Source organism: Glossina fuscipes, unplaced genomic scaffold (genome assembly GCF_014805625.2).
Source record: "Glossina fuscipes isolate IAEA_lab_2018 unplaced genomic scaffold, Yale_Gfus_2 2, whole genome shotgun sequence".
Taxonomy (NCBI): Eukaryota; Metazoa; Arthropoda; class Insecta; order Diptera; family Glossinidae; genus Glossina; species Glossina fuscipes.
In genome coordinates, this window is record NW_023998416.1 from 10,681,513 (window position 1) to 10,705,262 (window position 23,750).

The 23,750-nt window shown below is 32.9% G+C and overlaps 4 protein-coding genes across 4 annotated transcripts; 3 read left to right on the forward strand and 1 right to left on the reverse strand.

The window, feature by feature from the left end:
• Positions 1-7: 7 nt before the first annotated feature.
• LOC119633623 lies at positions 8-15,031 on the reverse strand. The gene is made up of 10 exons (XM_038027247.1): positions 14,855-15,031; positions 14,380-14,769; positions 14,216-14,323; positions 14,022-14,154; positions 13,554-13,961; positions 13,302-13,480; positions 11,490-12,640; positions 11,276-11,436; positions 11,016-11,216; positions 8-423 (listed from the first exon to the last, which is right to left on the reverse strand). The coding sequence occupies exons 1-10, from the start codon at positions 14,926-14,928 to the stop codon at positions 52-54; spliced, it is 3,177 nt and encodes a 1,058-aa protein (XP_037883175.1). The 5' UTR covers positions 14,929-15,031; the 3' UTR covers positions 8-51.
• Positions 5,863-9,813, forward strand: LOC119633624. The gene is made up of 3 exons (XM_038027248.1): positions 5,863-6,102; positions 9,479-9,606; positions 9,676-9,813. The coding sequence occupies exons 1-3, from the start codon at positions 6,007-6,009 to the stop codon at positions 9,701-9,703; spliced, it is 252 nt and encodes an 83-aa protein (XP_037883176.1). The 5' UTR covers positions 5,863-6,006; the 3' UTR covers positions 9,704-9,813.
• A 1,737-nt stretch (positions 15,032-16,768) lies between the features above and the next one.
• On the forward strand, positions 16,769-18,094 carry LOC119633818 (malectin-B). The gene is made up of 2 exons (XM_038027585.1): positions 16,769-17,323; positions 17,391-18,094. Exons 1-2 carry the CDS (start codon positions 16,967-16,969, stop codon positions 17,985-17,987), a joined length of 954 nt encoding a protein of 317 aa, XP_037883513.1. The 5' UTR covers positions 16,769-16,966; the 3' UTR covers positions 17,988-18,094.
• A 2,701-nt stretch (positions 18,095-20,795) lies between these two features.
• On the forward strand, positions 20,796-23,139 carry LOC119633430 (leucine-rich repeat protein 1). The gene is made up of 2 exons (XM_038026983.1): positions 20,796-21,673; positions 21,742-23,139. The coding sequence occupies exons 1-2, from the start codon at positions 21,101-21,103 to the stop codon at positions 22,423-22,425; spliced, it is 1,257 nt and encodes a 418-aa protein (XP_037882911.1). The 5' UTR covers positions 20,796-21,100; the 3' UTR covers positions 22,426-23,139.
• Positions 23,140-23,750: the final 611 nt, after the last annotated feature.

Here is a 23,750-nt window from a genome sequence, read left to right on the forward strand (position 1 = left end):
AAAAAAAAAAAAAAAAAAAAAAAAATATTAAATAAAATAAATAAAAAAATTTTAAAAATCAAACTCAAATGTCTGTTGCGCTATAAGTCGTAGCCTGCTCTCTTCTTCTTTTTCTGCTGTGACATTCAGTTGTTTATTTTGCTTTCGTAATTCTTCTGTTTTCATTAAAATATCTTTACGTTTGGTTGCATTCTTACTCTCAGTCGCCGTATTCCGATCACCTTGACAATTGTTATCATCTTCGCTGTCACTTCCCTCCACAACACCGTTCATTTCAATGTCACCATTAAGATGCATCGTCGCAGACGTCTCTGCCGGATTCGCTGGACAACTGTTATCATCAACCGATCTTAGCATAGATTTTACAAAGTCCTCACAGAGAAGGCTTATGGGTGGCATAGTGTGCACCGCCATACTCATAAACTGAAAGAATAAATGTGTAAACAGAAAATTGTACCAATGATGAATTTAGAATCTTTCAATTTTTAATCGAATGGATAAATTTATGGTAAAATAATAATAAAGAAAATACAATAAAAAAGTGAAAACTTGAAAAAGTTTTGAAAACGAAATGTGGATTCAATAAAGACTTGGGCTTATTTAAATGCCATTTGGATACTGAAAAGAGGGAGTGGTCGTTCGCTCTCCGTTCATTACGGTACAGTTTTTGAAAGCCTGAGCTAGAGTTCTGATCGCGTAATGGCTTCTGTAAACTACTAATGAATATATTTTGTTCTATTTTTTTTTTTTTATCCTCTGCAAGACAGAGGACATTGTATCTGATTACATGCTATTGTGGCTGTCGTATATAAATATGTGCCTTAAATATTCGACAAAACATAATTGCCGAACGGCAGGCATAAGTTTAGTAGTTGTTGCCGGTATGTCTTTAGGATTAAAAGCATCATCTTAAAATCTCTTAGAGCTCGGATAAAAAACTTTTTCAAATTGGAATCTAAGAAAAAGTAGATAGGTCTTCAGACCTATTTCGTTCATTTTTCGATTGAACCGAAAGATAAGTAGTCGAGGCCAGGTTTGTTGCCCCAAACGTTTTGGGACCAATTGTCATCTTTGTAAATGAATAAGCAGAATGAAAAACAGGCAAACGTAACTGAATGTATGTGCAATGGTCGGATGTATGCGCAAAAGTGCTTCACCTTAGCAATTAGGTTCAGCTCAATCAAAAACCATAAGATAGATTATACTGCAAAGTAACAGGGTGGTCACGTAGAGACCTGCCAGGAAAGCTCAACCTTACGGTGTCTGATGGAGTGAGAGCGGAAAACCGTCACTCACGCCACAAAGTGAACAAGCAAGACTATCTTGCAGTTCTAATATAAGAGTATGCATTTAGCATTTTTTTCCCTCTGACGGGTCGACGCCTATCCATTACGTCAAATATTTGATATCCCAAAATATAGAGGCAATCATAGTCACGCAACTCCGAATGGGCCGTTCCAGCTGTCAGGTCAAAACCAGGAAATTGCTTCAGGGCTCCTGATACCCATGGTACAAGAAATAAGGGAGAATAAAATAATAAAAGAAGCATAATAAAAGCCTTTGGTTAGATTTTACATCAAGTCTCATACAACCTGAAACTTTCGAGTTTTTTCGTTAATAAGGGAAACGATACCCTGGGAAAGATGTATGAGCAAAGCTCAAACGTGGAAAGGGATTTCCGCCACACTACTATACCAGAAAGAAGGATAGCTTCTGACAAGACTGCAGAGCCCCACCCAAGACTGAAGAGCTCACCCTCATACAACGAAAGGATGCGAACTAAGGTCAATCAAGTAGCCGTTGATATCCCACCTCAAAGCACGTCGCTTTAGGAAAACGTAGGAAATGTCTTCAGCGTAACCAAAAATAAAGCCATCGACTTCAATTTTAGCGGAAACATTGGAAATTTTTGCGCGCAGGTCGCTATTGAAAATGGGCCAAATCGGTCGATGAATACACATATTCAGTTCATTACGTGAACTGAGAACACTTCTGCTTTTCAAAAGAAATAAAATAATTGGTTTTTTGCTCATAATCCATCCATCAACTACAGCAGATAAATCTACAAAAATTCAATGTACAGGCTGTAGCACCTCCACGAAAGTGGGAAAAAATTGACCACACCTCCCCAAAATTGCAACGTATCTCTTTATAACGTGCAGAACAAGCTTCAAAAATCCCGTAAAGCATATAAATTCTTGACCAGTTTAACATTCAGAATGCACCTAAGCACGTCCGTCTTTTCATCTATCCATCCTTCCGTCTGCACAACTTTGTAGTATCTACGGTAAACATTCGTCCATGCACAAAAATGAGGACATCGCTTACAAACATATTTAAAAATGTGCCAAACTTTTCAAAGGCCCCGCCCACATGTCTATTGAAAGAAAACTGGGAACACGTTTGTTTCTCACTCATTCAATATAACGTATACACCATGTAAATTTCCACCCTTATTGTGAAAAGCCGCGCTCACGCTATGTTATTGGGTATAAAAGTTTAACTCTTTCAATATAGTGGATATAAAAGATTTAGTCCCGACTGAATATAATTTTCTTACTTGTTAATCATTAAGATTGTTTTCATTATGATAGTTTGTTTTTTTTTTTTTTTTTTTTGTACACAATTTAATTTTTTTAATTTCTTCAGAAAACATGAAATTTCCATTGAAAGATTCAGGTAAATAAACTTAACAATAATAATATTAAAATTTAAATTGAAAAGTAAGAGGTTATCAATTCTAAATAAAATGCTGGAAGTAAAAGTTTAAATTTATTGATAATTGTTGATTGAAATACAAAAAGCTGCTTGTACAAGTCTGTTCCGGTATCAAATGGGGTGTATGTATAGTAAAAACAAATTTTATTCAATCAAAAAAAAAAAAAAAATAAATAAAAAGAAATAAAAGTAAACATGTCGCGTGAAATGCGATTAAAACTTTTGTTAAAAATCAATAAAAAATTTCCAAACTTCCCGCTCAATTTGATTTTCTTTATTATTTGTTTAGGAAAACAAAATAAAACAAATGTAAAATTATTAATAAATGAAATAAATGCGATGCCAGATGACAGTTCAATTAGACAACGACCCCAAATCCATTAAGTACCTCAAGTTTATGCGCTAAGTGCGATAATATTACAAAAACCAAATCAAGTTTTAAGACCAGCTTTAATTATTATTTTTATTAAAATAGTTTTCATGGAAACAAAAAAAAAAAGAAAAGGAAAACAAGAAAGAAACAAAACAGACGCATCATAACACAACAAATTAAGAGGTCAAACATTCAAGTAGTAGTTAAAAAAATTTTTTCTCTTTATGGTTTTTAATAAAAATATATGTTATCGTTTAAATTAAACGAACTTAACTGCACGTTACAGAGAATGTCAAAAGCAAGAATGATGTAATGCCAGATAATGAAATTAAATTAAATTTCAGATTCTAGCCCAGATTCTATTCACCCTTAAAATCGTGTATAAACCCGACTTTAAGCCATTAGTGTTCTTGCGTTTAATACTTTGGGCGGTGGCAAGGCAAGGCGGTGTAGATATGAAAACAACTCTAACCAAGTAAGTAAAAAGCTGGTATTTGCTCGAGACTTTTGCTTAAAAAAAAAGTTTCGAAAATATATAAAATATTGACCTCTAGCCCTTTAGCCCATAAGCAGACAGGTATTTCATTTTCCTGTGACACAAGCGATGATCAAAATAGAAACTATCATCCTAAATGTACTCAAAAAAGCAAAGGTATATATCAAAATAGCTTTCAAGTATTATTAATACAACTGTTAGCTGGGTATTTGGTTGCCTTTATAGGTTGATCAGCCATTTTCGGAGTAAAGGTTTAAAAGCTCTTGGCAAAACAAGTAAGAGTACCATAGTCGGACAAGTCCAACTATTAGATATCGTACACTACTTTACTTAGTATAGTTATTGCGTCATTATCGCGATAGTCCACCAAAAATTATATATATTCTTTCTCTGTAAAGGCGTACTTTGCGTGTTTCTGGATGGTGAATACATCGACTAGTACGGCAAACTTAATTTACTTGTCAAACATTTTACTATTTTGCGGTTTCTTTTGCCATAAAAATTACAATTTAAACTTTATCGCCATAGAAGAGTTTGGTTTCACGAGAGAGCAAATAGCAGATATCTGCGATCGAAACTCCGTATGGCTAATTTTTACAATGATACTATACCGCATCTTGGCATCAAAATCCTTGCGTGCGATGGCGTCCAAAAAATAGACCTACTTGATCCAAATTTAATATATTTAAGGTCTATTTCATATTAGCCCTACGAACCAACTTTCATCACAAAATATGAAAAACTGGGCATTTTTGTCATATAAAGACTTCTTTTTCCAGAGAAGCCTTATGTGGAATGGAATCCAGAAAAAAAAATGAATTCCGAAAACAAGAGATTCGAATTCGATAAGTTCAACTTTTATGTCAAATAATTATTGTGAACAAGTTTCCATCAAGAAACATTTAAAATTAGGCTCTTCCATCACAAAGGCAATCGCTTTCTATTGAAAGGATCCAAAGGTTTCACATCAATTTAAAATGCCGAAGTACTATTACTTAGCCATTGTCGTTGCGAAATTTTAATTACTGGAACTATTTCTCATATAAGGATTTTTCGAAATAAGGCGCCGAAAAAGCGGACCGATCGGAACTAGTTTCAATAACATTCGTTCTTTGGTCAAAACTCGTCTTTATATCAAATTTCATGAAAATGTCTCAAAAATTACACTCTGTAGCTTGAACACAGATTTAAATCGACAGAGATCAGACGGACAGACAGTCTTAGAATTACTCTCTGAATCGATTGGCGTAATAATAAGTTGCCTCTTTCTTAAGACCTTCTGCGTGTTGCATACGTCTGCTCAAATTTAATATATCCTGTGTCACAAGTGGTGTAAGGTAGAAAACATAGCAAATTTTAAATTAGTATCTAACCAATTTCTAAGGTCCAATTTCCGGTACGAGTACATCACGCCTATGCGTAGATTTTTTTTATAGTTAGTACGCTAAAATTAGATGAACTTTTGTGTTTCAATTTAATTTTTGCAACCACAAAAAGGGTGCAGACCAACGCGGACTTAGCTAAAGTGGCACGAATCTTACACTAACTAAGAGCATGCAAACTTTATGAGACATTTGGTACATATTTCTAGATGTGTTTCAAATGGGATAACACGTTTAGTATACTCTTAAAGTGCTAGTTGCGTATTTTCGAAAAATTCTTATATTTCTATTCAAAAATATTTTGTTTTTTATGCGATGAGCTTATAATCTTTTTTCAATTTCTTTAAAAATTCTACGAACTATGTCTCAACATTCATAACATAATTGTATTCAATAACTGTTAGTGAAACGTATTTATCGCACAACTATAATAAAAACACTACGCCTAAAGCAACAAATTCATTGTATTTGTGTAAACGACTGAGCAAACGTGAGTTTCGAGCATACTCAAAAATCCAATTGTTGTATCTCTAATTGTAAACAAAATAAAAAATTTGAGCATCGTGCCTGATTACCGGCACAATGCAAACAGCAACAGCAACGCACAGCATCAAACTGTGAATCAGTGTAAGTTGGAACGTTGTTCACTACTACTTCATGCGTTTGTTCTTTAACTAGGAAAAGGCACAAACAATTTATTTACATTTACTGGGTTTATGTGTCAATGGTTATAAAAGCCGTGCACTTGCTACCGAATCTCAGATTTTATATTGTGTTGCCCTTCTGTAGAGCATAAGGCGGAAGCAAAAATAATAATAATAATAAAAAAAAATAAAAAAAAAAAAAAAAAAATAAAAAAATATCAGTATTTAAAAATTTTTTTTAAAAAAAAATAAAAAAAAAAAAAAAAAAAAAAAAGAGGAAAAGTTTAAATATAAAAAGAACGGCATAATTGCAATTGCAGTTAATAAGTGCATATAAAGCAAAAAAAAAAGTAAAATTGATTTAATTAAATTGAAAATTTTTTTATTTATAAAATGTTATTAAAAATTTATTATTTACTGATTGTGACTTTGTTGGCGTTCGTGTTATTGCCAACCGGTCAATGTGGCCCAGTGCCAAAAGTGAACGAGGTAAGGATATGTGGCGTCGTCATCATGATTACGAGAGGTTAGCAAATAAACATATAAGGGATAATAAAGGCTATGTTTAGGTGGCACGCAGCTACCTCTAAACATCCTTAAGAATTCTTGCAGTGTTTCAATAGCATATGTTACAACGCAAAATGCCTTAAATATGCCTGTTGGCAGTAATGGCTTTATAATAAATAGAAAAAGAACAGAATATAAGCCGTTTTGTCCAAAAATATGGTTTACATTTCAAAATGATATCCTTCATACTTTTTTCCCCTTTTTAAGCAACTCCCTGTAAAGTATCTAAGGGATAAGGCATTATAACAGTTGCGTACTACGACGATGATCTCCTCTTAATGATAAATTAATGTAACATCATCTGAACATGGTTAGATTTAATAAAAATTGTCTTGAATTGCAATAAAAACAATTATGCACTTACCTTGTTTAAAGTCAAGTTGTAAGCATACAACTGGATAAATTATGTTATAAGTACTATTATCAAGGTCGCTTCTAATTTTCAAGAAGATCGTCGATCTTCTATTATCATTTTGTCTTTCATTTTAGTAAATATTCTTAACATTCCAAAGAGAAACATTTCAGTGAATAAATTGAGAAATATTTGTCCCTATATCGGAACAAATGTCAACGACATTTTCGAACGAAAACTGTTTCACTGTTTTGCGAATTTCTCTTATAAACTATTCTTATTATTATTGTTATTAATTTCGCCAGAGAAATAAATTCTAAGACTAAACTCGTAAAAGCACGAGCATCTAAGGCTATCGGCTTTTATTAAAAACTCTACCGCACTTGAGATTCGAACCCACGACCATTGACTTCCTAGTCGAGATTCCTCGCCTTCGGCTACTCAGGCGGATAAACTATTCTTAAAACAATATATTTCAAATAAAAAATGGGTAAAAACCTTCTAATAGGCCATGATCCACTATTAAATACCCTACACCGCTTCCCTTAATGCAGTTATTCATACGTCGACGTCTTTTCAAAAGAAGGTGAAGTGGTCAAAAAAGTGTTTCGAATCGCCCAAAATCCAAAACATGTCGGAAGACGATATTTCATGAAAATATCTCAACAATTCGCGATTGTACTTTGAGCACGAAATACAAAACGGACGGATGGATGGACAGTTAAAGCCTATGCAAAAAATGATTCTGAATCGATCGGTATAATAAGGAGTGAATCTATTGTCAGAGTCCTTTAGGCACAAACTTAATATACCCTTTTACCGCAAATGGTATGGGATATGCTTAAGCAAAATAGAAAACTTCAGGAGCTTCGAAGCAATCTTACGGTTCTCTAATCTAATTTTACTTCATCATATTTACATCCTTCTTTACGGATACTAAATGTAAATTTCAACAACATTTTCTCTTTGAAACATAAAAATATTCGACTCTTATTTAAGAGCCTCTTCATACCATGCCCAATAGGAAATCGAATGTTACTAAATTATAATCCTTTTCAAAACGAAAACTATATGAACCAAGTTAATGGTGCTTATATTCATTTTTGACGAATTTAAAAATGCCCAGAAAACATGAATAGAGGGAGATAATTATTATCGAATTAAAAACTCAAAATTACCAAAAGTATATAAATCAATCAACCAAGTTATTCTTTGAAATATCTAAAGTTAAGTTTTCATTACTAAATATCTCCTACATTTCGGCGCGGTCCGCGCAGTAAGAAACAAATTTTGCATTAATCATGTGAGAATACGGAGAGCTTTTTTATATTGATGGACCTCATAGTAATTTCAAAATGAACATTATTCAGAAAATTTGTATCCAAGCAATACGAATTTAGGGATTATATAATCTTTCTTTTTAACAACTTCGACATCATTTTGCTACCAGCAGTTGGACTGCAAAATTTATGAATGATTTAATTTATATCTACAATCAGTATCTAAAGATTTTTACTGCCTTCTCTTCTAATCTTTTTCTTTTTCCCTTTCGCCCCAAACAAAGTACACACATATTTTTAATCGGTAAGACATTGTTAGCCCTATGAAAATGTTGAGTTAGAAATTTTAATTTTGTTGATCAAAAGTTTTTTGCACATCCACCTAGAAACCTTGGCCAATCTCGAAGACATAGTCGGGCTTAAGAAACGAATGGTTTCTCAAAAACAAAATCATCACTCGGTCAACGTTTTCGAAGCAGTTAGTTACGGAGCTTCAAACTTTATTTTGCTTATATGCAAAATTAGCAAATTCATCGCAGAAGAGCATTCCCTAACCATTAAATAACGAAATCTAGTTGACGGAGTACCGAAAAGTCGACTGTGAAATAATACTTCTAATATCAGTTCAAATAGCCAAGTCAAGTTCACAATGTGGCAGAAAATTAACTAAAAAAAATGCTTCCATTCTGGAAGATGTTTAAAAGGGTCCTTCATTCATATGTAAAGCAAAAGAGAGAGAACAAGAGAGAGGTGCGTCGCATCGGCTTTCTTCTATAACGAACTTCATTACATTTCATCCTTTTAAACATCAAACTATTATATCTATATATGCTAATAAACTTTTATACACCCCTCGCTTATATCCCTTTCACATATGTGGTCCTAGATCGAAATGTTGCTTAAGAAGTTAAGCTCAAGGAAACAATAGGCAAAAATTTATATTTCAATTTATGTTTAAAAGCGTTTTTTCAAGAAAACGCTGAAAATTTCCACTTCCAACATGACAAGATTTGACACTTGCATGTCTAGTTCAAGTAAAACTTCATCCATCCATCGCTTAAGAAACTCTTACCACTTAAGCCAACACTTTTATGCTTGCTTATGCTTATTATAAATGGAATGAAAAACTTGATATACTCTTTAGTTTAGAATTGTTTCCAAAACCTTTGTTTTCATTGAAACCGTATTAAAAAAAAGAAACTAAAAAATAACACAAAAAGTCACCAAAAAAACATAACAAAACAATTTAAAGTTAATTCTATTTATAATATAAGATGCGATTATATGTTATTACGCATAAACTTTGTGTTCCCTGGATGAAATAAAACGCAAAAGTCGTCAACAAATGCCCGAAGCATATGATTACTCAATAAGCAAATGATACGCGTAAGTGGAAAACAAAATGCTTAACAATAATTGACCGGAATTTTTTTTATTTTTTTTGAAAATAAATCAAACAACCATCATCAGCAGAACTTCCCAAGTAAAACTTTATTAAAGCAAACAACCATTCTTAGGCAATTACAACAGAGAAATTTAATTTAACCTATAAGTGATTTTTGAATGAAATTTGATATTTCCAACCTTGACAGATAGATACATATTTATATATATGTATATATATATATATATATATATAATAATGTCATTTGTGTTTTATTTCCAGCGCGAGATTTTATTACCGAAAGTACCGCAATGGCATTGCTTGCGTTATTTTAAACACGACATTTTGATGATGCGTCGCTGTAGACACGTACGAGTTCCAATGGCTCCACGGAAAAGTAATGTAAAGAAGTAAGCAAGAGACACTATTATGAACCCAGGGTGAATAATTATTTTTAAATTTTTACTTTTCTTCTCTAGACTTAATTCAAATTTTAAATTTAATTAAGCAACGACTGATAATGTTAAATAAAAAATATTCTTAAATCGAAATAGCGGAAGTGCCGTAGAAGTCAAGAGTTGAGGACTCGTATTAATAAGCTTCGAAGGATTTCGAAGCGAACCGAAATTATTTAAAGCCATTTTGTACTTCATAATTTTAAGTTCATTTGTATAAATTGTAAGCTTTTTAATTAAATATATAAAAAACGAAAAGTATAAAGTTAAACCGATAAGCTTTTAAAAGAAAAAATTTAAAAGAGAAAAGCGCGGTGACAATCGAAACGATCTCAAAATTTAATTGAATTCGTGGACAGGTTTGCTTAACGGTCTTCGAACTCGAATTGAGATCGCAAAAGTAATATTAAGGTTATATTATAATTGGTCTGTATGAGTAGACAGACAGGTAATAGTCGTTATTACCAAGCCAATGTTCGCGGATTCTAGTGAGGTAGAATTTGCTTCTCTTGTAACTATAAAGAGAAGGCATAACGTTTACCGATTGGATACACACACACAAGGCTGCGAAAACAACCTCCCCAATTCTTTCTCTGTTCTCTTTTCCTTGCGACCATCATCTCCTTACACAAAAAGGGAACATCCCCTGAGTGATTGGTTACACAAAAAAAAAAAAAAAAAAAAAATTGATAGATGGGCCAGCACACAGCTATATGATTGCTCCTGGGAGTAATCTCTGAATAGCGGTCCACGCAGGCGCAAACAAAATGTATTATAACTGATTCGACTATCATCACATAACTCTACAAGATCTATTAACTAAATTCTATTCAGTTTGGCCCTTGCCTTTGGTGTTTTCATTATAAGCTTTTTAGAACATAAATCTTCCCTTTTCTTACTGGTATTATGAAGAGATAATGGTTGAATAGCGAATGTTTTCCCTTCAAATTCAACACCAAATTGGATTCATTCGCTATCCAATAAGAGCAGATTCGTTAAACCATTAGAAATTAATGTCGCACTTGGTTACCGTAAAACGAAATTGTCCACTTTGGACGTCAGAAAATTGCAATCATATTGCGAAAGAATATCCGAGCTAACTTTATTTGCGGGATGGATGGTAGAACCTTCTAAGCGCATATGTCTTAAAGAACGTCGCACCACAAAACAATTCATTTTGTTAAAATACAACAATAAATTTTGTGTGCCTTTCGAACCAATCGAAATGTAGATTTATATAAAAAATGCAATCACTTCACGCACACTTCCTTATCTCTAACATCGATATTTGCATCTTCTTCTTGGAATAATTCTTACCTCTGCGAACTCTTTAACTTATTATAAAATTGAATTCTTGTACTCACCGCTTGAACTGCCGTTCTTTCAGAGTTTCCTATCAGCAATGGACCAGTATATCGGTTAGTATTCGTTGGTCTCTCGACAACAGACTTGGTAGCGATAGTTCCAAAAGTTGTGTATTGTAAGGACGGTGTAGCAACGTTATCGAATACGATTGGAGATTCGATATCTTGCTTTTCATTGGCATGCACCAAATACTTAAGTTCCTAAAAAAATATGTATTATATTTCGGATGATTGCAGTAAACCATTTTATCATTACTTACTTGAGTTTGTGTTAGAAAATATAGTGTTGACTGAGCCTGCCAATCAACATTAATGGAACGATGTTTGGGATGGCGTCTCGGTATCCAAGCAAGACCATATAATCTTGGCATATTATAACGCTGATAGACAGGTAGCGGAACATTTGGTTGAAAAATGTGTACTAAATATAAAATAATTAAGAGTTTTATTCATTGGAAATGCTCTTTAACTTACATTGACGGTCCAGAGTGACCAATGCAATTAAATTTGTTAGAGGATCGAAACTGATGTGGTCAACGCTTAATTTCAATACAGATTGTAAACGTAACGTGAGCAGATTCCATATTAAGACACGACGTTCTGTACAAGCTACCACTAGATGAGCATAATCACCGGCACCAAATTGTACTTTTTTAATATTAGCAATGGCAGCCTCTGGAGGCTTTATGTCTCTACTGAGTAGAATCTCGTGTTGATCTCGGTTCAATAAACCATTCTTACGTTTTACCTTCGTTTCGTCTCGCGTTAAATGTAAAACGTCCATTAATGGTACAAGATTTTTGGCGATTTCATCATCATAATTACGTTTCCGTTTAGTAAAATATTGTAAGCGATATTTGGCTTTATAACGATGCCTCAGATTTAAAGAATGCAACATTTGCTCTAATCTTTGTAATTGATTACTATGTATATTCGTTTTAAAGTAACTTAAAACTTTAAATTTCAATTCCCGGGGCAGACAAGAACGTATTCCCATTCTTTGATAAATTAAAATCTTTTGAAATAGATTTAATTCATGCATTTGAAGGATTTGATTATGTAATGATATTTTTTGTTTCTCATCAAGCTTTTCAAAAATGTCGGCATTGGCTACACAATCTTCAGCTTTGTCCAAGCTATTCTTCAACTCTTTTAATAAAGAGTAATCCTTTGTTTCCAAAATGTTTGTGAATAAATCCATAGTTTGTTTGCGTTCTTTCATTATATCCGACGTAGCATCATTAACGGTTATTGATGGTAATTTTACTTGGACTTTGGCTACGCTGCCATCCAGACCTGGCGAAGTAGTCAGAGACGCTTTCATCTTTAAAGTTTCTGATATGTACACGCAGAGAGTGTTGCCATAGCCGGCAGCTAGTAGGGAGCCGTCTTGCGAAAAAGATATTGATTCGATTGGAAAGTTTTTATAACAATTTTGAGCAATACAGCACCATGTCTTTTCCTTTCTATGTATACTATCGGAATCTTCAAGAGACCATATTCTAATCAAATTATCATCGCCCACTGTAGCACATAATAAATTATCCACTTGATAAGCGTTTGAAAATTCGATAGCTTTAAAACCATCTTCGTGTGGTAATTCAATCTCAGTGTTCAATGTATAACTGCAAGTTAAAATTAATTCATTTAGTTTGTTCATATGCTAGGCTAATTGAAATTTTCTCGGAACAGATTGATTTACTACTATTGAGACTTCATACTTTTAATTTAATTTGTGAGACTCTGTGAACGACTATTTTTGTTCTACGCAACAAACTGATTTTATACATGAAGCTGTTAACTAAATGGGAACTTTACATTTTAAAGAGACAATTCGACATTGGAAGATTGTACCCGGGAATACTTGCAGAATTTGTTAAAAACGTTTTCTTGTAAAACTATCTCATTAACGTTTTTCATTTTTCACGAAATAAGATAGAAGCTTTTTTTGGATTATAACTGTGAACCAGATAGGTTGCACCTATACTTATGGGTGCGACTGCTGCAAAAGTGCGCAGTATTACCTGAGACAAGCTATTGATTGACAGCTATTGAGATAAATGTTTGAGGTTGAAAAGCAATTGTTTCGCCCTATTACTTGCCAAACGGCCCTATTACTACCATCGAGGGAATGAGTATTTTCGCGAATCTGCCAAGAAAAAAGGGGCTTACGCTTACAATTTATCGACTAATAATCAATCCTTCAGATATAAATTTTTTGATTGCTTTTACTCCGCAAAAATTTTCAATTAGTCAAATAAAATTTCCATTAGTGGCAATGCAAACCTTTGTGACTTCTCTTCGTATTTCCAAAATTTTAAACGTAACTCTGGCAAATGTTGTTCATCGTTAAACACTTCACCCGTAGCCATCCAGTCGATATTAAAAGCAGCTTTAGTAACTCGGGTGTCATATAAAATGTGATCTCTCTCCGTTGATAATGCATTTTCATTAACAATATTTAGCTGCAATTAAAAGGAAAGAAAAAAAAATGAAGTGAACAAACAAATTCCTAAATGTATTGAACTAAACACTTACGTTATAAATCAAACTTTTCGTGTAAGTGTTATAAAATTGCAAACACCCTACACGACCGTTTAAAGCCAAAGTGTTGGTGCGTGGATTTAAACGTAAGCCCACAGGAAATTTTGGATTGTTCGTCTTATCATTGGCGACATATGTAAATTCCTGCAGATTGTTGAAAATTTGCTTATCGGTACCCACAATTTGTACACCATTGTCCGCCATACAAGCGGCAACTTCAGCATTTTTAGGATTAACTACAATATGAAGAATTTCCGCCGCCATACGAGGTAAGTAATGTTTCTGTTCAAGTTCTATATTCCAATGAACTAAAACTTTTTCTCTAGCACTGCTCCAGAAATTTGCACCATACACAGTAAACGCAATACTTCGAACTGGTGTATGATGCCAATGATACAGACTCTAATGAAGCATGTGATTGTTATTAAACCAACTTAATAGTTTTTAAAAAAAAAATATTACCGTAAGGGGTAGCTTATTGCCACCGAATTCACGCCATAAATATATACGACCTCGTTCATCTCCAGTAGCAACGCATTCCTCCGTGGGATGGATTTTTAATGCAGTAAAAGGGATCCTATGTGCGCTGGAACCTCTATGAGAGCAGAGTCACATGAATATCAGAAAACATTTTACTTACTATTTACTAGTATTACCTTTGGAAATTCCATGTTTTATAATTGATGAAATAAACATTAGTATATTGGGCTATAACCAAGTTATGAAAATTTGTGTTGTCTACCTCAATATAAGGTTTTCCCATGCTAAGAAAGTAAGTCATTAAATATCCTGAATTTTAGCATATTGCATGAATACTTACTTTATAAGCCTTAAGCTACAATCAGTGTTAATCTTCGCACCTGTTGTCCGATCTACTACTTGCCATTCAACCTTCTTTGTTTTACTATCCATTACGCATACTAAAGCGTAAGATAGTTCTGATTGTCCATATAAGTTTAACAATTTGAAATTAGTGACTTCATTTTCCTTTCTTTTTTCTTGCAACTTGACGGATGATTTTAGTTCAGCGGTATGCCACGACCAGCTTAGAATTTCACCTTCAGCACTGCAAGCTACAATAGTATCTTTATTCCCTATATCTAATTCAATATCAATTAGACGATGTTTGGCTCCTTCCAAAAGACGTACTAATTGCGTGCTAACTGTTGAGTATATTTTAATCATTTCACCACTTATGAAAAACAGGTACCTATATGGAAATGTACAAAAAAAAAAATGAAGGAAAACATTAGCACTGGAAATACTCATTGCTATTTTGTAGTTCTGTTACTCACTCTCCATCCGGATCATAAACAGGCGCATAATCAACAATACTACCGCCAGCTAAATGATGAAATTCATAATCCATAATGGAGATGTTGTAGCTGAAGCCTCTTAATGTTTCGAAGAATTAAAAAAAAGTTTTGAAAACGAGTCCGAATTGTAAAATTGATCCAAGAAAAGCGGCTTTCACATCAACCTTAAATGTAAATTCACTAACTTTACGTCGCACGTGTACATATGTCAATGTTGCCACCAGACGGAAATTAAATAATAGATCGACAAGCAACAGCTGTTTCATGAATCTTTTTTGTTTGCTAATACTCGCACAGGGATGTCCTATTTATATTTAAAAGTTGCAGATGGCATAAAAACATCGCAAACAACATTTGTATTTGAAACACTTGCCGAGTTTATTTGTTTATCCAAGAAATGCTGGTTGACTTTGATAATTGAGAAATTTTGCATTTTTTGCATGATTTTTGTTTAGGAATTAAATAAAAAAATTCTTTATAATCTTTTCATAGATAAAAAATAAAATTGAACCTTGTTTTTTTGGTATTAAGGGGAGTTATATTCAAAATTTTATTTTTATACGAAGAAAATCAGATTCATAGGATAGATATAGGTTTATACTGTTAACAATTATTTTAAAACCAAGATTGTATGTTTACATAAGAATACTTCTAAAATAATCTCTGGTGACCATCTCAGTCCATATCTTCAAATGTGTATCTGAAAAATTGCCAGAAACAATAAACCAATGTTCACGACAGTTCCTTTTTTTGTAAGAATTTTCAACAATTAATCTGTAGATTCTAATGGGGATAATTAATTTATTACCAAAAGTAATAGGGGAAAATAAATATAAAATTAAGATATGACGCGTAAATTAGTCATGAGCTGTGAAGGATGTTATTTACACAGCAAGAAGGATTTTTGACACAAATCAAGCAGAAATGAAATAATGAAAAGGAACGGGCTGAATGAAACGCTTCAAGCTATCAAACTTGGGCATTGATAGTATCAACAACAGAATGTAAAAACTGTGTTGTGACGACTTGCAATAACGGAATGGTAAAAAACCGAAATTAACATCCACTGCTGTTGTTATATGGTATATATATAAAGAATTCTGTTTCAGTAATTGATCAATAGTAAAAATTATATATCAAAGTATTGGACCGTGATTGACTGCACATTTTTTTGTACTACCTGTTGATATAAAAAACTAATACAGCCTGAATAGCTTGCATTGCATTAATGCAGCAAAATCGTGAGATATGAAAAAATGCCCGCATAACTAGATTTTAGTTGAATAAGCATTTGATAGAATTCATTTTGCTGGAGCAAGCCAATAAAAGCTATTACTGATAAATTCGCTACCATTAATAATGCAATATTTCTTATTAATCAGCAATCTTTAAAATCATTTATTTTATTTATGTAGATTTTGAGAAAAACAGCGAACTGAAAAATGCAGTACGGTAGCAGAATACAATACAAAGCAGGCATCTTATTAAGAGAGTGTGATAGCGAAAGTACCTTCTGCTTCCATCAGGAAAAACCAGCATATGGGTTGAAAAAAGTTTACGTTGATCGCTGTACTTTCTTACTTTTATTCCAAAATATCCCTTGCACTGCATCGGTCGGTTTAAAAAATATATCGCCGTTACCTCTTCGTTTGAAAGAGCGAGATCTGCTTGCAACACTCTCTGCTTTAGGAAATATAGTTGTTAGCAGGTGCTGCGCTTTTATTGTGTTTGACGCTTAAGTCTCTATCAAATTCAAAGAAATACTTTTAAATAAGTGACTTAGCAACAATGTTTTTGGCACGCGGCCGAAAGATAAACAAATCTCTACTGAAATAATTTCTGTGAAAATTAAGAAAATCAATACGACATGTTGCCGAAACGTCGAAATTAAATAAAAATTAACTTGAAACCTAAAGAAGAAAGCACAAAACAACTAAAAATCGGCTTTTCCAGTAAAAATTCCAACGATAAACACAAAAATTTCAGCACAGCCAAGCAAGGCAGCTAAACATTTCCATTATACATTTTGTTTTCATTCATTCATTTTTTTTTTAGTTAATCATAACTTATTAGTTAAAATTATTTACAACCATGAACTCATTTATACCAGTATTCATAGCCATATTTTGTATATCGGAAACTATAAGAACGGCCGCAAATAGTAGTAAAGCTTTGAAAGTGCTTTATGCAATAAATGCGGGAGGCGATGACCATGTCGATATTGATGGTATACACTATGAACCTGATCCTTCAAAGATTGGCACGGCCTCAGATTATGGCAAACATTTGCTAATTATAAATCGAGTACCAGAGCAAGACGAGATCCTCTATAAAACAGAGCGTTATCATACCAGCACTTTCGGTTATGATATTCCTCTGGATGGCGATGGCGAGTATGCTTTGGTATTAAAATTTTGCGAAGTTTATTTTACTCAACCAAATAAAAAAGTAAGCAAGAAAAAAGAGAAAGGAAATATGTGAAAAAAATTAAGTTTAAATTTTCTAAACTTTTCAGATATTTGATGTGGTCTTAAATCGTCGTCATGTTATAGTGTCTGAATTGGACATATTCGCTGAAGTGGGTCACGGCACTGCCCATCATGAATACGTCTTTTTTACAGTTACCTTGGGTAAATTAAAGTACAAGGAGGAAGTGTCTAATGTACGCAATAACTTGGTACGTTTGGATTTCATGAAGGGTCCGTACGACAATCCGAAAATCAACGCTTTCATATTATTGAAAGGGGACGTTCAACGTATACCACGGCTAAAGCCTTTACATAAAGACACTTTCTATCCAGATATAGATGATAGTGCTTCCATTAGAGGTGCGAATAAAAAGAAGGCCCTTAACGGCCAACATAGAAAATTAGTTTCCAATGAAGAAGATACCGAAACGGATGAGTATCCAAAGAAATTACCGGCAGCGGAAAATGAAGAAGATATTAACGATGAATTCCATGAATTACTTTCGAAAACAGAAAGTCCTCGTAAGCCAAGCGGTCCGCGACAACCGGACCCATATTCGATGGACGATTCTACTTTGCTTTTACCAGTATTTATAGCTATTGGAGCATTTATTCCGTTATTGTTTTGTTTGTGTAAACTTTAATTTAACGAAACGTTGAATTCCTAGTAACAAATTGCTGCGCTCTCTACATTTGTTCTGTACTATCTCTTATTTATTTTCATATATATATTTATTTTTTCTTTTTTTTTTCTTTTCTTGCTAGATTAACTGTACATTAAATATTAAACATGCACAAGAGTAGGGAGTTTTTGTTAAGTTTTGAGGCTTTTTTTGGTTTTTTTTTTTTTTCCTTTTTTAAACTTTGTTTTCAGGTACTTAGTACAGCGCAGAGTAGGAAAACATAGAAAATAATAATTGTAACACTTTTCTATTCATAGGAATTTGAATTTGTACCATAAACGTATATAAATTGGTTTTAATTTTTGTCATTTAGCCTATTTTATGAAGTAACTTCTTTTTTTTGTTATAAAGCATTACTTTTTTTACAATCGAATGCGACATATATCGAAATGTGCACAGAATTTTTTTATTTTTTTTTTTTTTGCGTTAAGAATTTATGAATTAATGGCAAATGACATCTAAAGGTTACGGTGACTATTAATTTAGTTTATAAATAAACATTGTTCCTTGGCAATTAAGAAATTTAATTTCCTAATTTTTCTTCTAACAAGACTTCAGTAAGAGTTTTTATTATTAAATTAAAAATATTTATGTATTATGCCGTTATTATTTTTTAAATAAATATTTAAAGTATTAAAACAGAAAAAAAAAGACAAAAAATGCTTTTATGTTTAATTTATGCGATCTAAATTGATTAGTTTAACAAACGTTCATTAAAAGCCTACAAAATAACATAAGAAATCAATCATACATTTAGAAAAAAGCTGCGAAGCGTAACAATTAATTAATTCTGCATGCGCAGGAAGTAAATAGAAAATAAAATAGTATTTTAATAGAAAATCAATGTGAGAATGGATATCATTTCAGATGTGGCAGAGCATGGCGGTTTAAAGCAGGGATGGGAAACTTTTTTTTTTTATGAACGGGCCAATTTTAATTTTCATATCCCACCGGTGCCTAAAGCCTAAATACTTTTCACTTTTAATAGCAGAACCCGTCGTGAAGGCTAATAAAATACTTTTGCAGCATTGCTATGGAAAAGCAATTTCAATTATTTGAAATTTTAATGATGACCGGCCGCACTCGACGGCATTACGGGTCAGATGCGTTCCGCGAGCCGGCGGTTGCTCATGCCTTATTCAAGGACAAATTGGATCTTTATATAAGTCCTGTTTTACTGTTTGTACTCCATGCAATTGTAATGTAAACAAAAATGCATTAAAAAAAAAGGAACTGACACACCCAAATTTAAAAAAATATTTTCAAAATCCAAAGAGCCATCCAAAAGGGACATTTAATTTTTTTACTTAGAAGTAAACCTTTGCTAATTTCTTAATCGACTTTTGTATTCTTTTTGCAAGGACGAAGTAGAAAATGTGGTCTCACGACGTAAAAAAAGCATTAACAAAATCAAAATTAAAAAATTATTTTTGCTTCGAAGAAAATTCATGGAAAGAAATACGTTTGTTCTTATTGGTGAACCGTATTATGTCAAAATCGGGTAAGAATATACCGTGTAAAAAAGAATTAGATGTATTGTATATATGTGCAATTGTAGATGTCTAATGCATACATACATAAAGTTCACGCAATTTGACTTAAGAATATTTTAACTTAATTAGACTTTAATCTTACAATTCATTGCTCTGGCTTAATTAATATTAGTAACAATAATAATAATAATTAAATTAAGAGTTTTTAATAATTAATAGTCGTTTCATATAGAAGTATCTTTTTGTTTTAAAAGCATACAACATGGTGCGAACTTCACAAGATAATAAAGTTTTGCAAAATATTTTAATTTTTCTTTGTCTTGTCCCTCTCTTTCGTTTAAACTACTGTTAAAAATTAATCCGCCGATAAATTTAAATTTATTAGGAGGAAAAGTAGCTAAATGCAAGCGGTCAGATGCGAGCACAAAAAAAAATAAAATCAGTTATTAAAAAAAGAAAAGATAGGATAAATAAGTAGTAAGTTAAAGTACTAAATTTCTGGTAAATGTTCGTTGTTTAGACTGTAAACAAGTTTCTCGCGGCAAATACCGTCAAGCATGTTTATCAAACGTTCAAAATACGTGACATACAATTAAGATCTCGACACAATGATGTGTTATTCCGTGTTTTAGGTTAAAAATCTCAAATAGTGCACACAATGCGCTTTATTAAGTTATTTTATAAGACAAATTAAAATGATATGGCTTGAGAAATAAATATTAAAAAATTAGCATAAATATAAAAAATAGATATATGATAAACAACGTTAAGAAAATTTATGTAATAGCAAATTAAATTTTTGATTGATTAGTGAGATAAGGAATGAAGAAAAATAATTCTAAATGAAGAAGCAGGAAGATGGACCCCACTGACGCAGTAAAACGAACCGAACGATTCGCTTAACTGTTTTGATCCGGCAAGTACATTTAAAATTGCACATAAATAGTCTATATTGCCTTAAAATAAAATAGGGTACAAATTAATATTTTAAATCGTATAACATAAAAACGATATAAATTATTACCGAGCATAATAACTTCTAAATTTGAAATAAGTTCTTTTTATTTCTTCTTCTGCGTTTTGTACACATAAATCGATATGATGAAAGTCGTTAAAGTTAAATTTTCATCCCTAAAATTGGCATGACGCATCATTGTGTTTGTGGCCTAAAACTTTTAACCCTCACCATCGCTTGTAACGATTAGGCTGCCATAAACCAGCTGTTGTTGCTTTAAAAAAATAAATATAATTTAACAAAAACGATTCCAGTTTATGTCAAATAATAATTCGCCTTGTGTTTGGTTTGCAACTTGTTTTTGTACGGTATTGCGGCTACTCTGTTGTGTCAGTTCTATCTCTTAATAAACAGCGATCTTTTCAAATTGGGAAGAAAACTTGTTACAGTTGAAAAACAAAGCCAATTGAACCAGCTGTTGTTTACAAAGGTCAGGGAAACGTATTCACATATATTAAATTTTGTCCACAAAAACACTAGCTTTGTTTAAATATTAAATAAAATAAGACGACGAAACAACGGCAAATATCATAAAGAATTTGAACAGATGAAGTATAACGAACATCATGAAAATTCTTTGTGAAACTCAAGTAATCAATCGACAGACTCAAACAAATAAAACGCCGCGAATGGTGAAATCTACGCTAGCGGTTGGTTATCATTGCACTGCTAAGGATGATAGCGGAAGTAGCAAAAAGTTCTTGGAAATCATACATTTTACACCTCAAAATAAGCTTGGCACACGCTACAAAATCTACAATAATGTGGAGAAAATATTTACAAAATTTTTGCAAGATGGGAAAGCCACCATAAGTTTTAGGGAGCCTGCGGAGAATCTGCTAATTAAATGTGATCCAATACAATTGAAGGGATTTTTGCAAACTTTAAAGCTCGGTCTCGAGGGTAAAGGCTCCATAAATTTACGCGTGAATATCGCAGCAACTACCGGCATACCACAAAAGTCTCAGCCGAAAATTAAGATGACCATAACGAATAGAGGTGATTATCCCATAAAAGGCTTTCCCAGAACACTTAAGCAATTAACTGTCACAGGTATACAGCTGTGTAAAATTACATTTGAAATTTGTACATTAAAAAACCTAACAGTATTAAATTTAAGCTACAATAATATCGAGAAGGTAAGTCCACAATTTAATCCATATAAAGAATGTGAAAGAGCCTAAAGTTTATTTCTCCGCACATTTAGATTCCCTTAGAATTGGGGCGTTTATCATTAACTCAATTGGATATTAGCAATAACCAGCTATGTGCTGATAAATCTTGGCTTTGGTTAAATAGTAAAACACTACGGGAGAGTTTAAAGGAATTGGATTTTTCCGCTAATAAATTGGTTTTCTTTCCTCGTCCTTTAATCAAACTGGAGAACCTTGTCACTTTGAAATTAAACAACAACCTCATTAAACGTTTACCTTTTGGTATAAGACGTATGCACAATTTGCGTTACCTTAATATGTCCAGCAATCAACTAGAATCACTGCCTTCGTCTTTTAATAGTATACGTCTCGAATTGTTGGACGTTTGGGGAAATAATTTTCAGCCGCATAGAGAACACGAGATGGACAAGAGGAACTCGGCGGAATTAAATACTCCCAGTCCTTTATGGTTGTTGGCGTGCCGTTCAGTTTGCCAATACAAATTACCCTACTCAACCAATTCATTGCCCTGGGAGCTTATCGACATTTTAATGGAGGCTCCTAAATGTGCTTGCGGTCGGTTATGTTACGGTCACAAGGTATATGAACAAGCCGCTTTGTCGACTTTTGAGAATGTGAAAAATTTGGTTTTTAGTCGCGATCGTGCGATATATGCCGACATAGTTTTATGTGGCTGCCTATGTATGGGTAAGAAACAAATGTTGGCTAGTAATTAATAGTAAATTTAAGTTTTTTCTGTTCAGTTTTTTATTTCGACTTTCTATTGCGTTATTTTTTTTTTATCTGCAGTGTCAAAGTGCAGCAACGTAATATGATCCCTTTTATCGTTTAATGGTAGGGTTTTTCGAACTTTGATGCACTTTATTGAAAGAAACAACAATTGTGAATGGAACAAATAGCACTCAAAGCATTTTTAATAGAAATTATAAAGTAAGGCAAGAAAAACTTTGTTTTGCTCCGAATTACAATCAGTCTGTCGTGGAGCTAAGTAGTTCATCGAGTTTCATTGATTCCTTTTCCAAGTATATGGTACGAACTCTTTGAACAGCCGGATATCGTTCTTTCAATTCCTTGCGTTGTGAACGAGCGCTACTCCTAAAAGCCTTCTTCAGTTTCTGAACTTCTTTAGCTAAGTCCATTTGCATTATAATTTTAGGCCAATCATTATCGGAAATTGGGCATAAGGGGCGCTCTCACACAAATTGCAGCAAATTATGATAACAATTATGATAACAAAATATTTGAAAAGAAAGTGAAACAAAAAATATTTTTTTTTAACGAATGAATAAAATTTTAATCGATCTTATATGCCAAATATGCTCAAAAATAATATCATTTTTCAATTGTTAGCTTTCAGCTGCTTTCATTTTGTGAAGACACTTTGGAAAACCTTTTGTCACATGTATTTTTTGCAGTTGGTCTAAAACTTTTTAAGACTTTTTTTTTTTTTAATTTTTAAGCAAATTGAAATATAACGAAAATGTAAGAAAAAAGAATACTGCTTTCTAATTTTGATAAAAAGAATGGGAATAATTGAGATACTCCATGCTGCGCAAGCCAAGAATGCGGATAATTGGACACTTGAAATTTGAAGAAGTAAGTGCGTCTTGCCTATTTTGACAACACATTTTTAGGAATAGAGAGAGTGATTCCGTAACTTATGTAACCAAGTGCGGCACTCGTCAAAATGTTAACATTGCTCGGAAAGTCAATTTCGAATCATGAGGATATTGTGAGCTGGTTTCATTAAGCCCGCTTGACTAGTCATTCTGGCGTCTCTTGAGATCACAGAAACTTAAAAATCCCTCTGCCGTGTGCCATAAATCAGTTTGATTGCTTGTTTTTGAATTGGTAAAGAACCCTCTCCGGCCTTTCCAGAAATAATAAGTTCTTCCTGAAAATTGTCTCCTACAAGTGGCCTAAGAGGACAACTGACAAATAAGGACGAGAATTGAAAGAAAAACACAAAAGATATTGTAAAAAATTGAGGTTCCTCAGTGAGAACATTTATACTTGCCATCCGAAAGCTTGTTTAATGTGC

Bases quoted from the DNA above. Each gene is read 5' to 3' on its own strand.
- LOC119633624 (XM_038027248.1), top strand. From the start codon at position 6,007: ATGTTATTAAAAATTTATTATTTACTGATTGTGACTTTGTTGGCGTTC. The intron at 6,103-9,478 runs GTAAGGATATGT...TTTTATTTCCAG, and splicing joins CAGTGCCAAAAGTGAACGAG to CGCGAGATTTTATTACCGAA. The intron at 9,607-9,675 runs GTAAGCAAGAGA...TTTCTTCTCTAG, and splicing joins CGGAAAAGTAATGTAAAGAA to ACTTAATTCAAATTTTAAAT.
- LOC119633623 (XM_038027247.1), bottom strand. From the start codon at position 14,928: ATGGATTATGAATTTCATCATTTAGCTGGCGGTAGTATTGTTGATTAT. The intron at 13,962-14,021 runs GTAATATTTTTT...ATGCTTCATTAG, and splicing joins GCAATAAGCTACCCCTTACG to AGTCTGTATCATTGGCATCA. The intron at 424-11,015 runs GTGAGTACAAGA...TTATTCTTTCAG, and splicing joins AAAGAACGGCAGTTCAAGCG to TTTATGAGTATGGCGGTGCA.
- LOC119633818 (XM_038027585.1), top strand. From the start codon at position 16,967: ATGAACTCATTTATACCAGTATTCATAGCCATATTTTGTATATCGGAA. The intron at 17,324-17,390 runs GTAAGCAAGAAA...TAAACTTTTCAG, and splicing joins TTACTCAACCAAATAAAAAA to ATATTTGATGTGGTCTTAAA.
- LOC119633430 (XM_038026983.1), top strand. From the start codon at position 21,101: ATGAAAATTCTTTGTGAAACTCAAGTAATCAATCGACAGACTCAAACA. The intron at 21,674-21,741 runs GTAAGTCCACAA...CCGCACATTTAG, and splicing joins GCTACAATAATATCGAGAAG to ATTCCCTTAGAATTGGGGCG.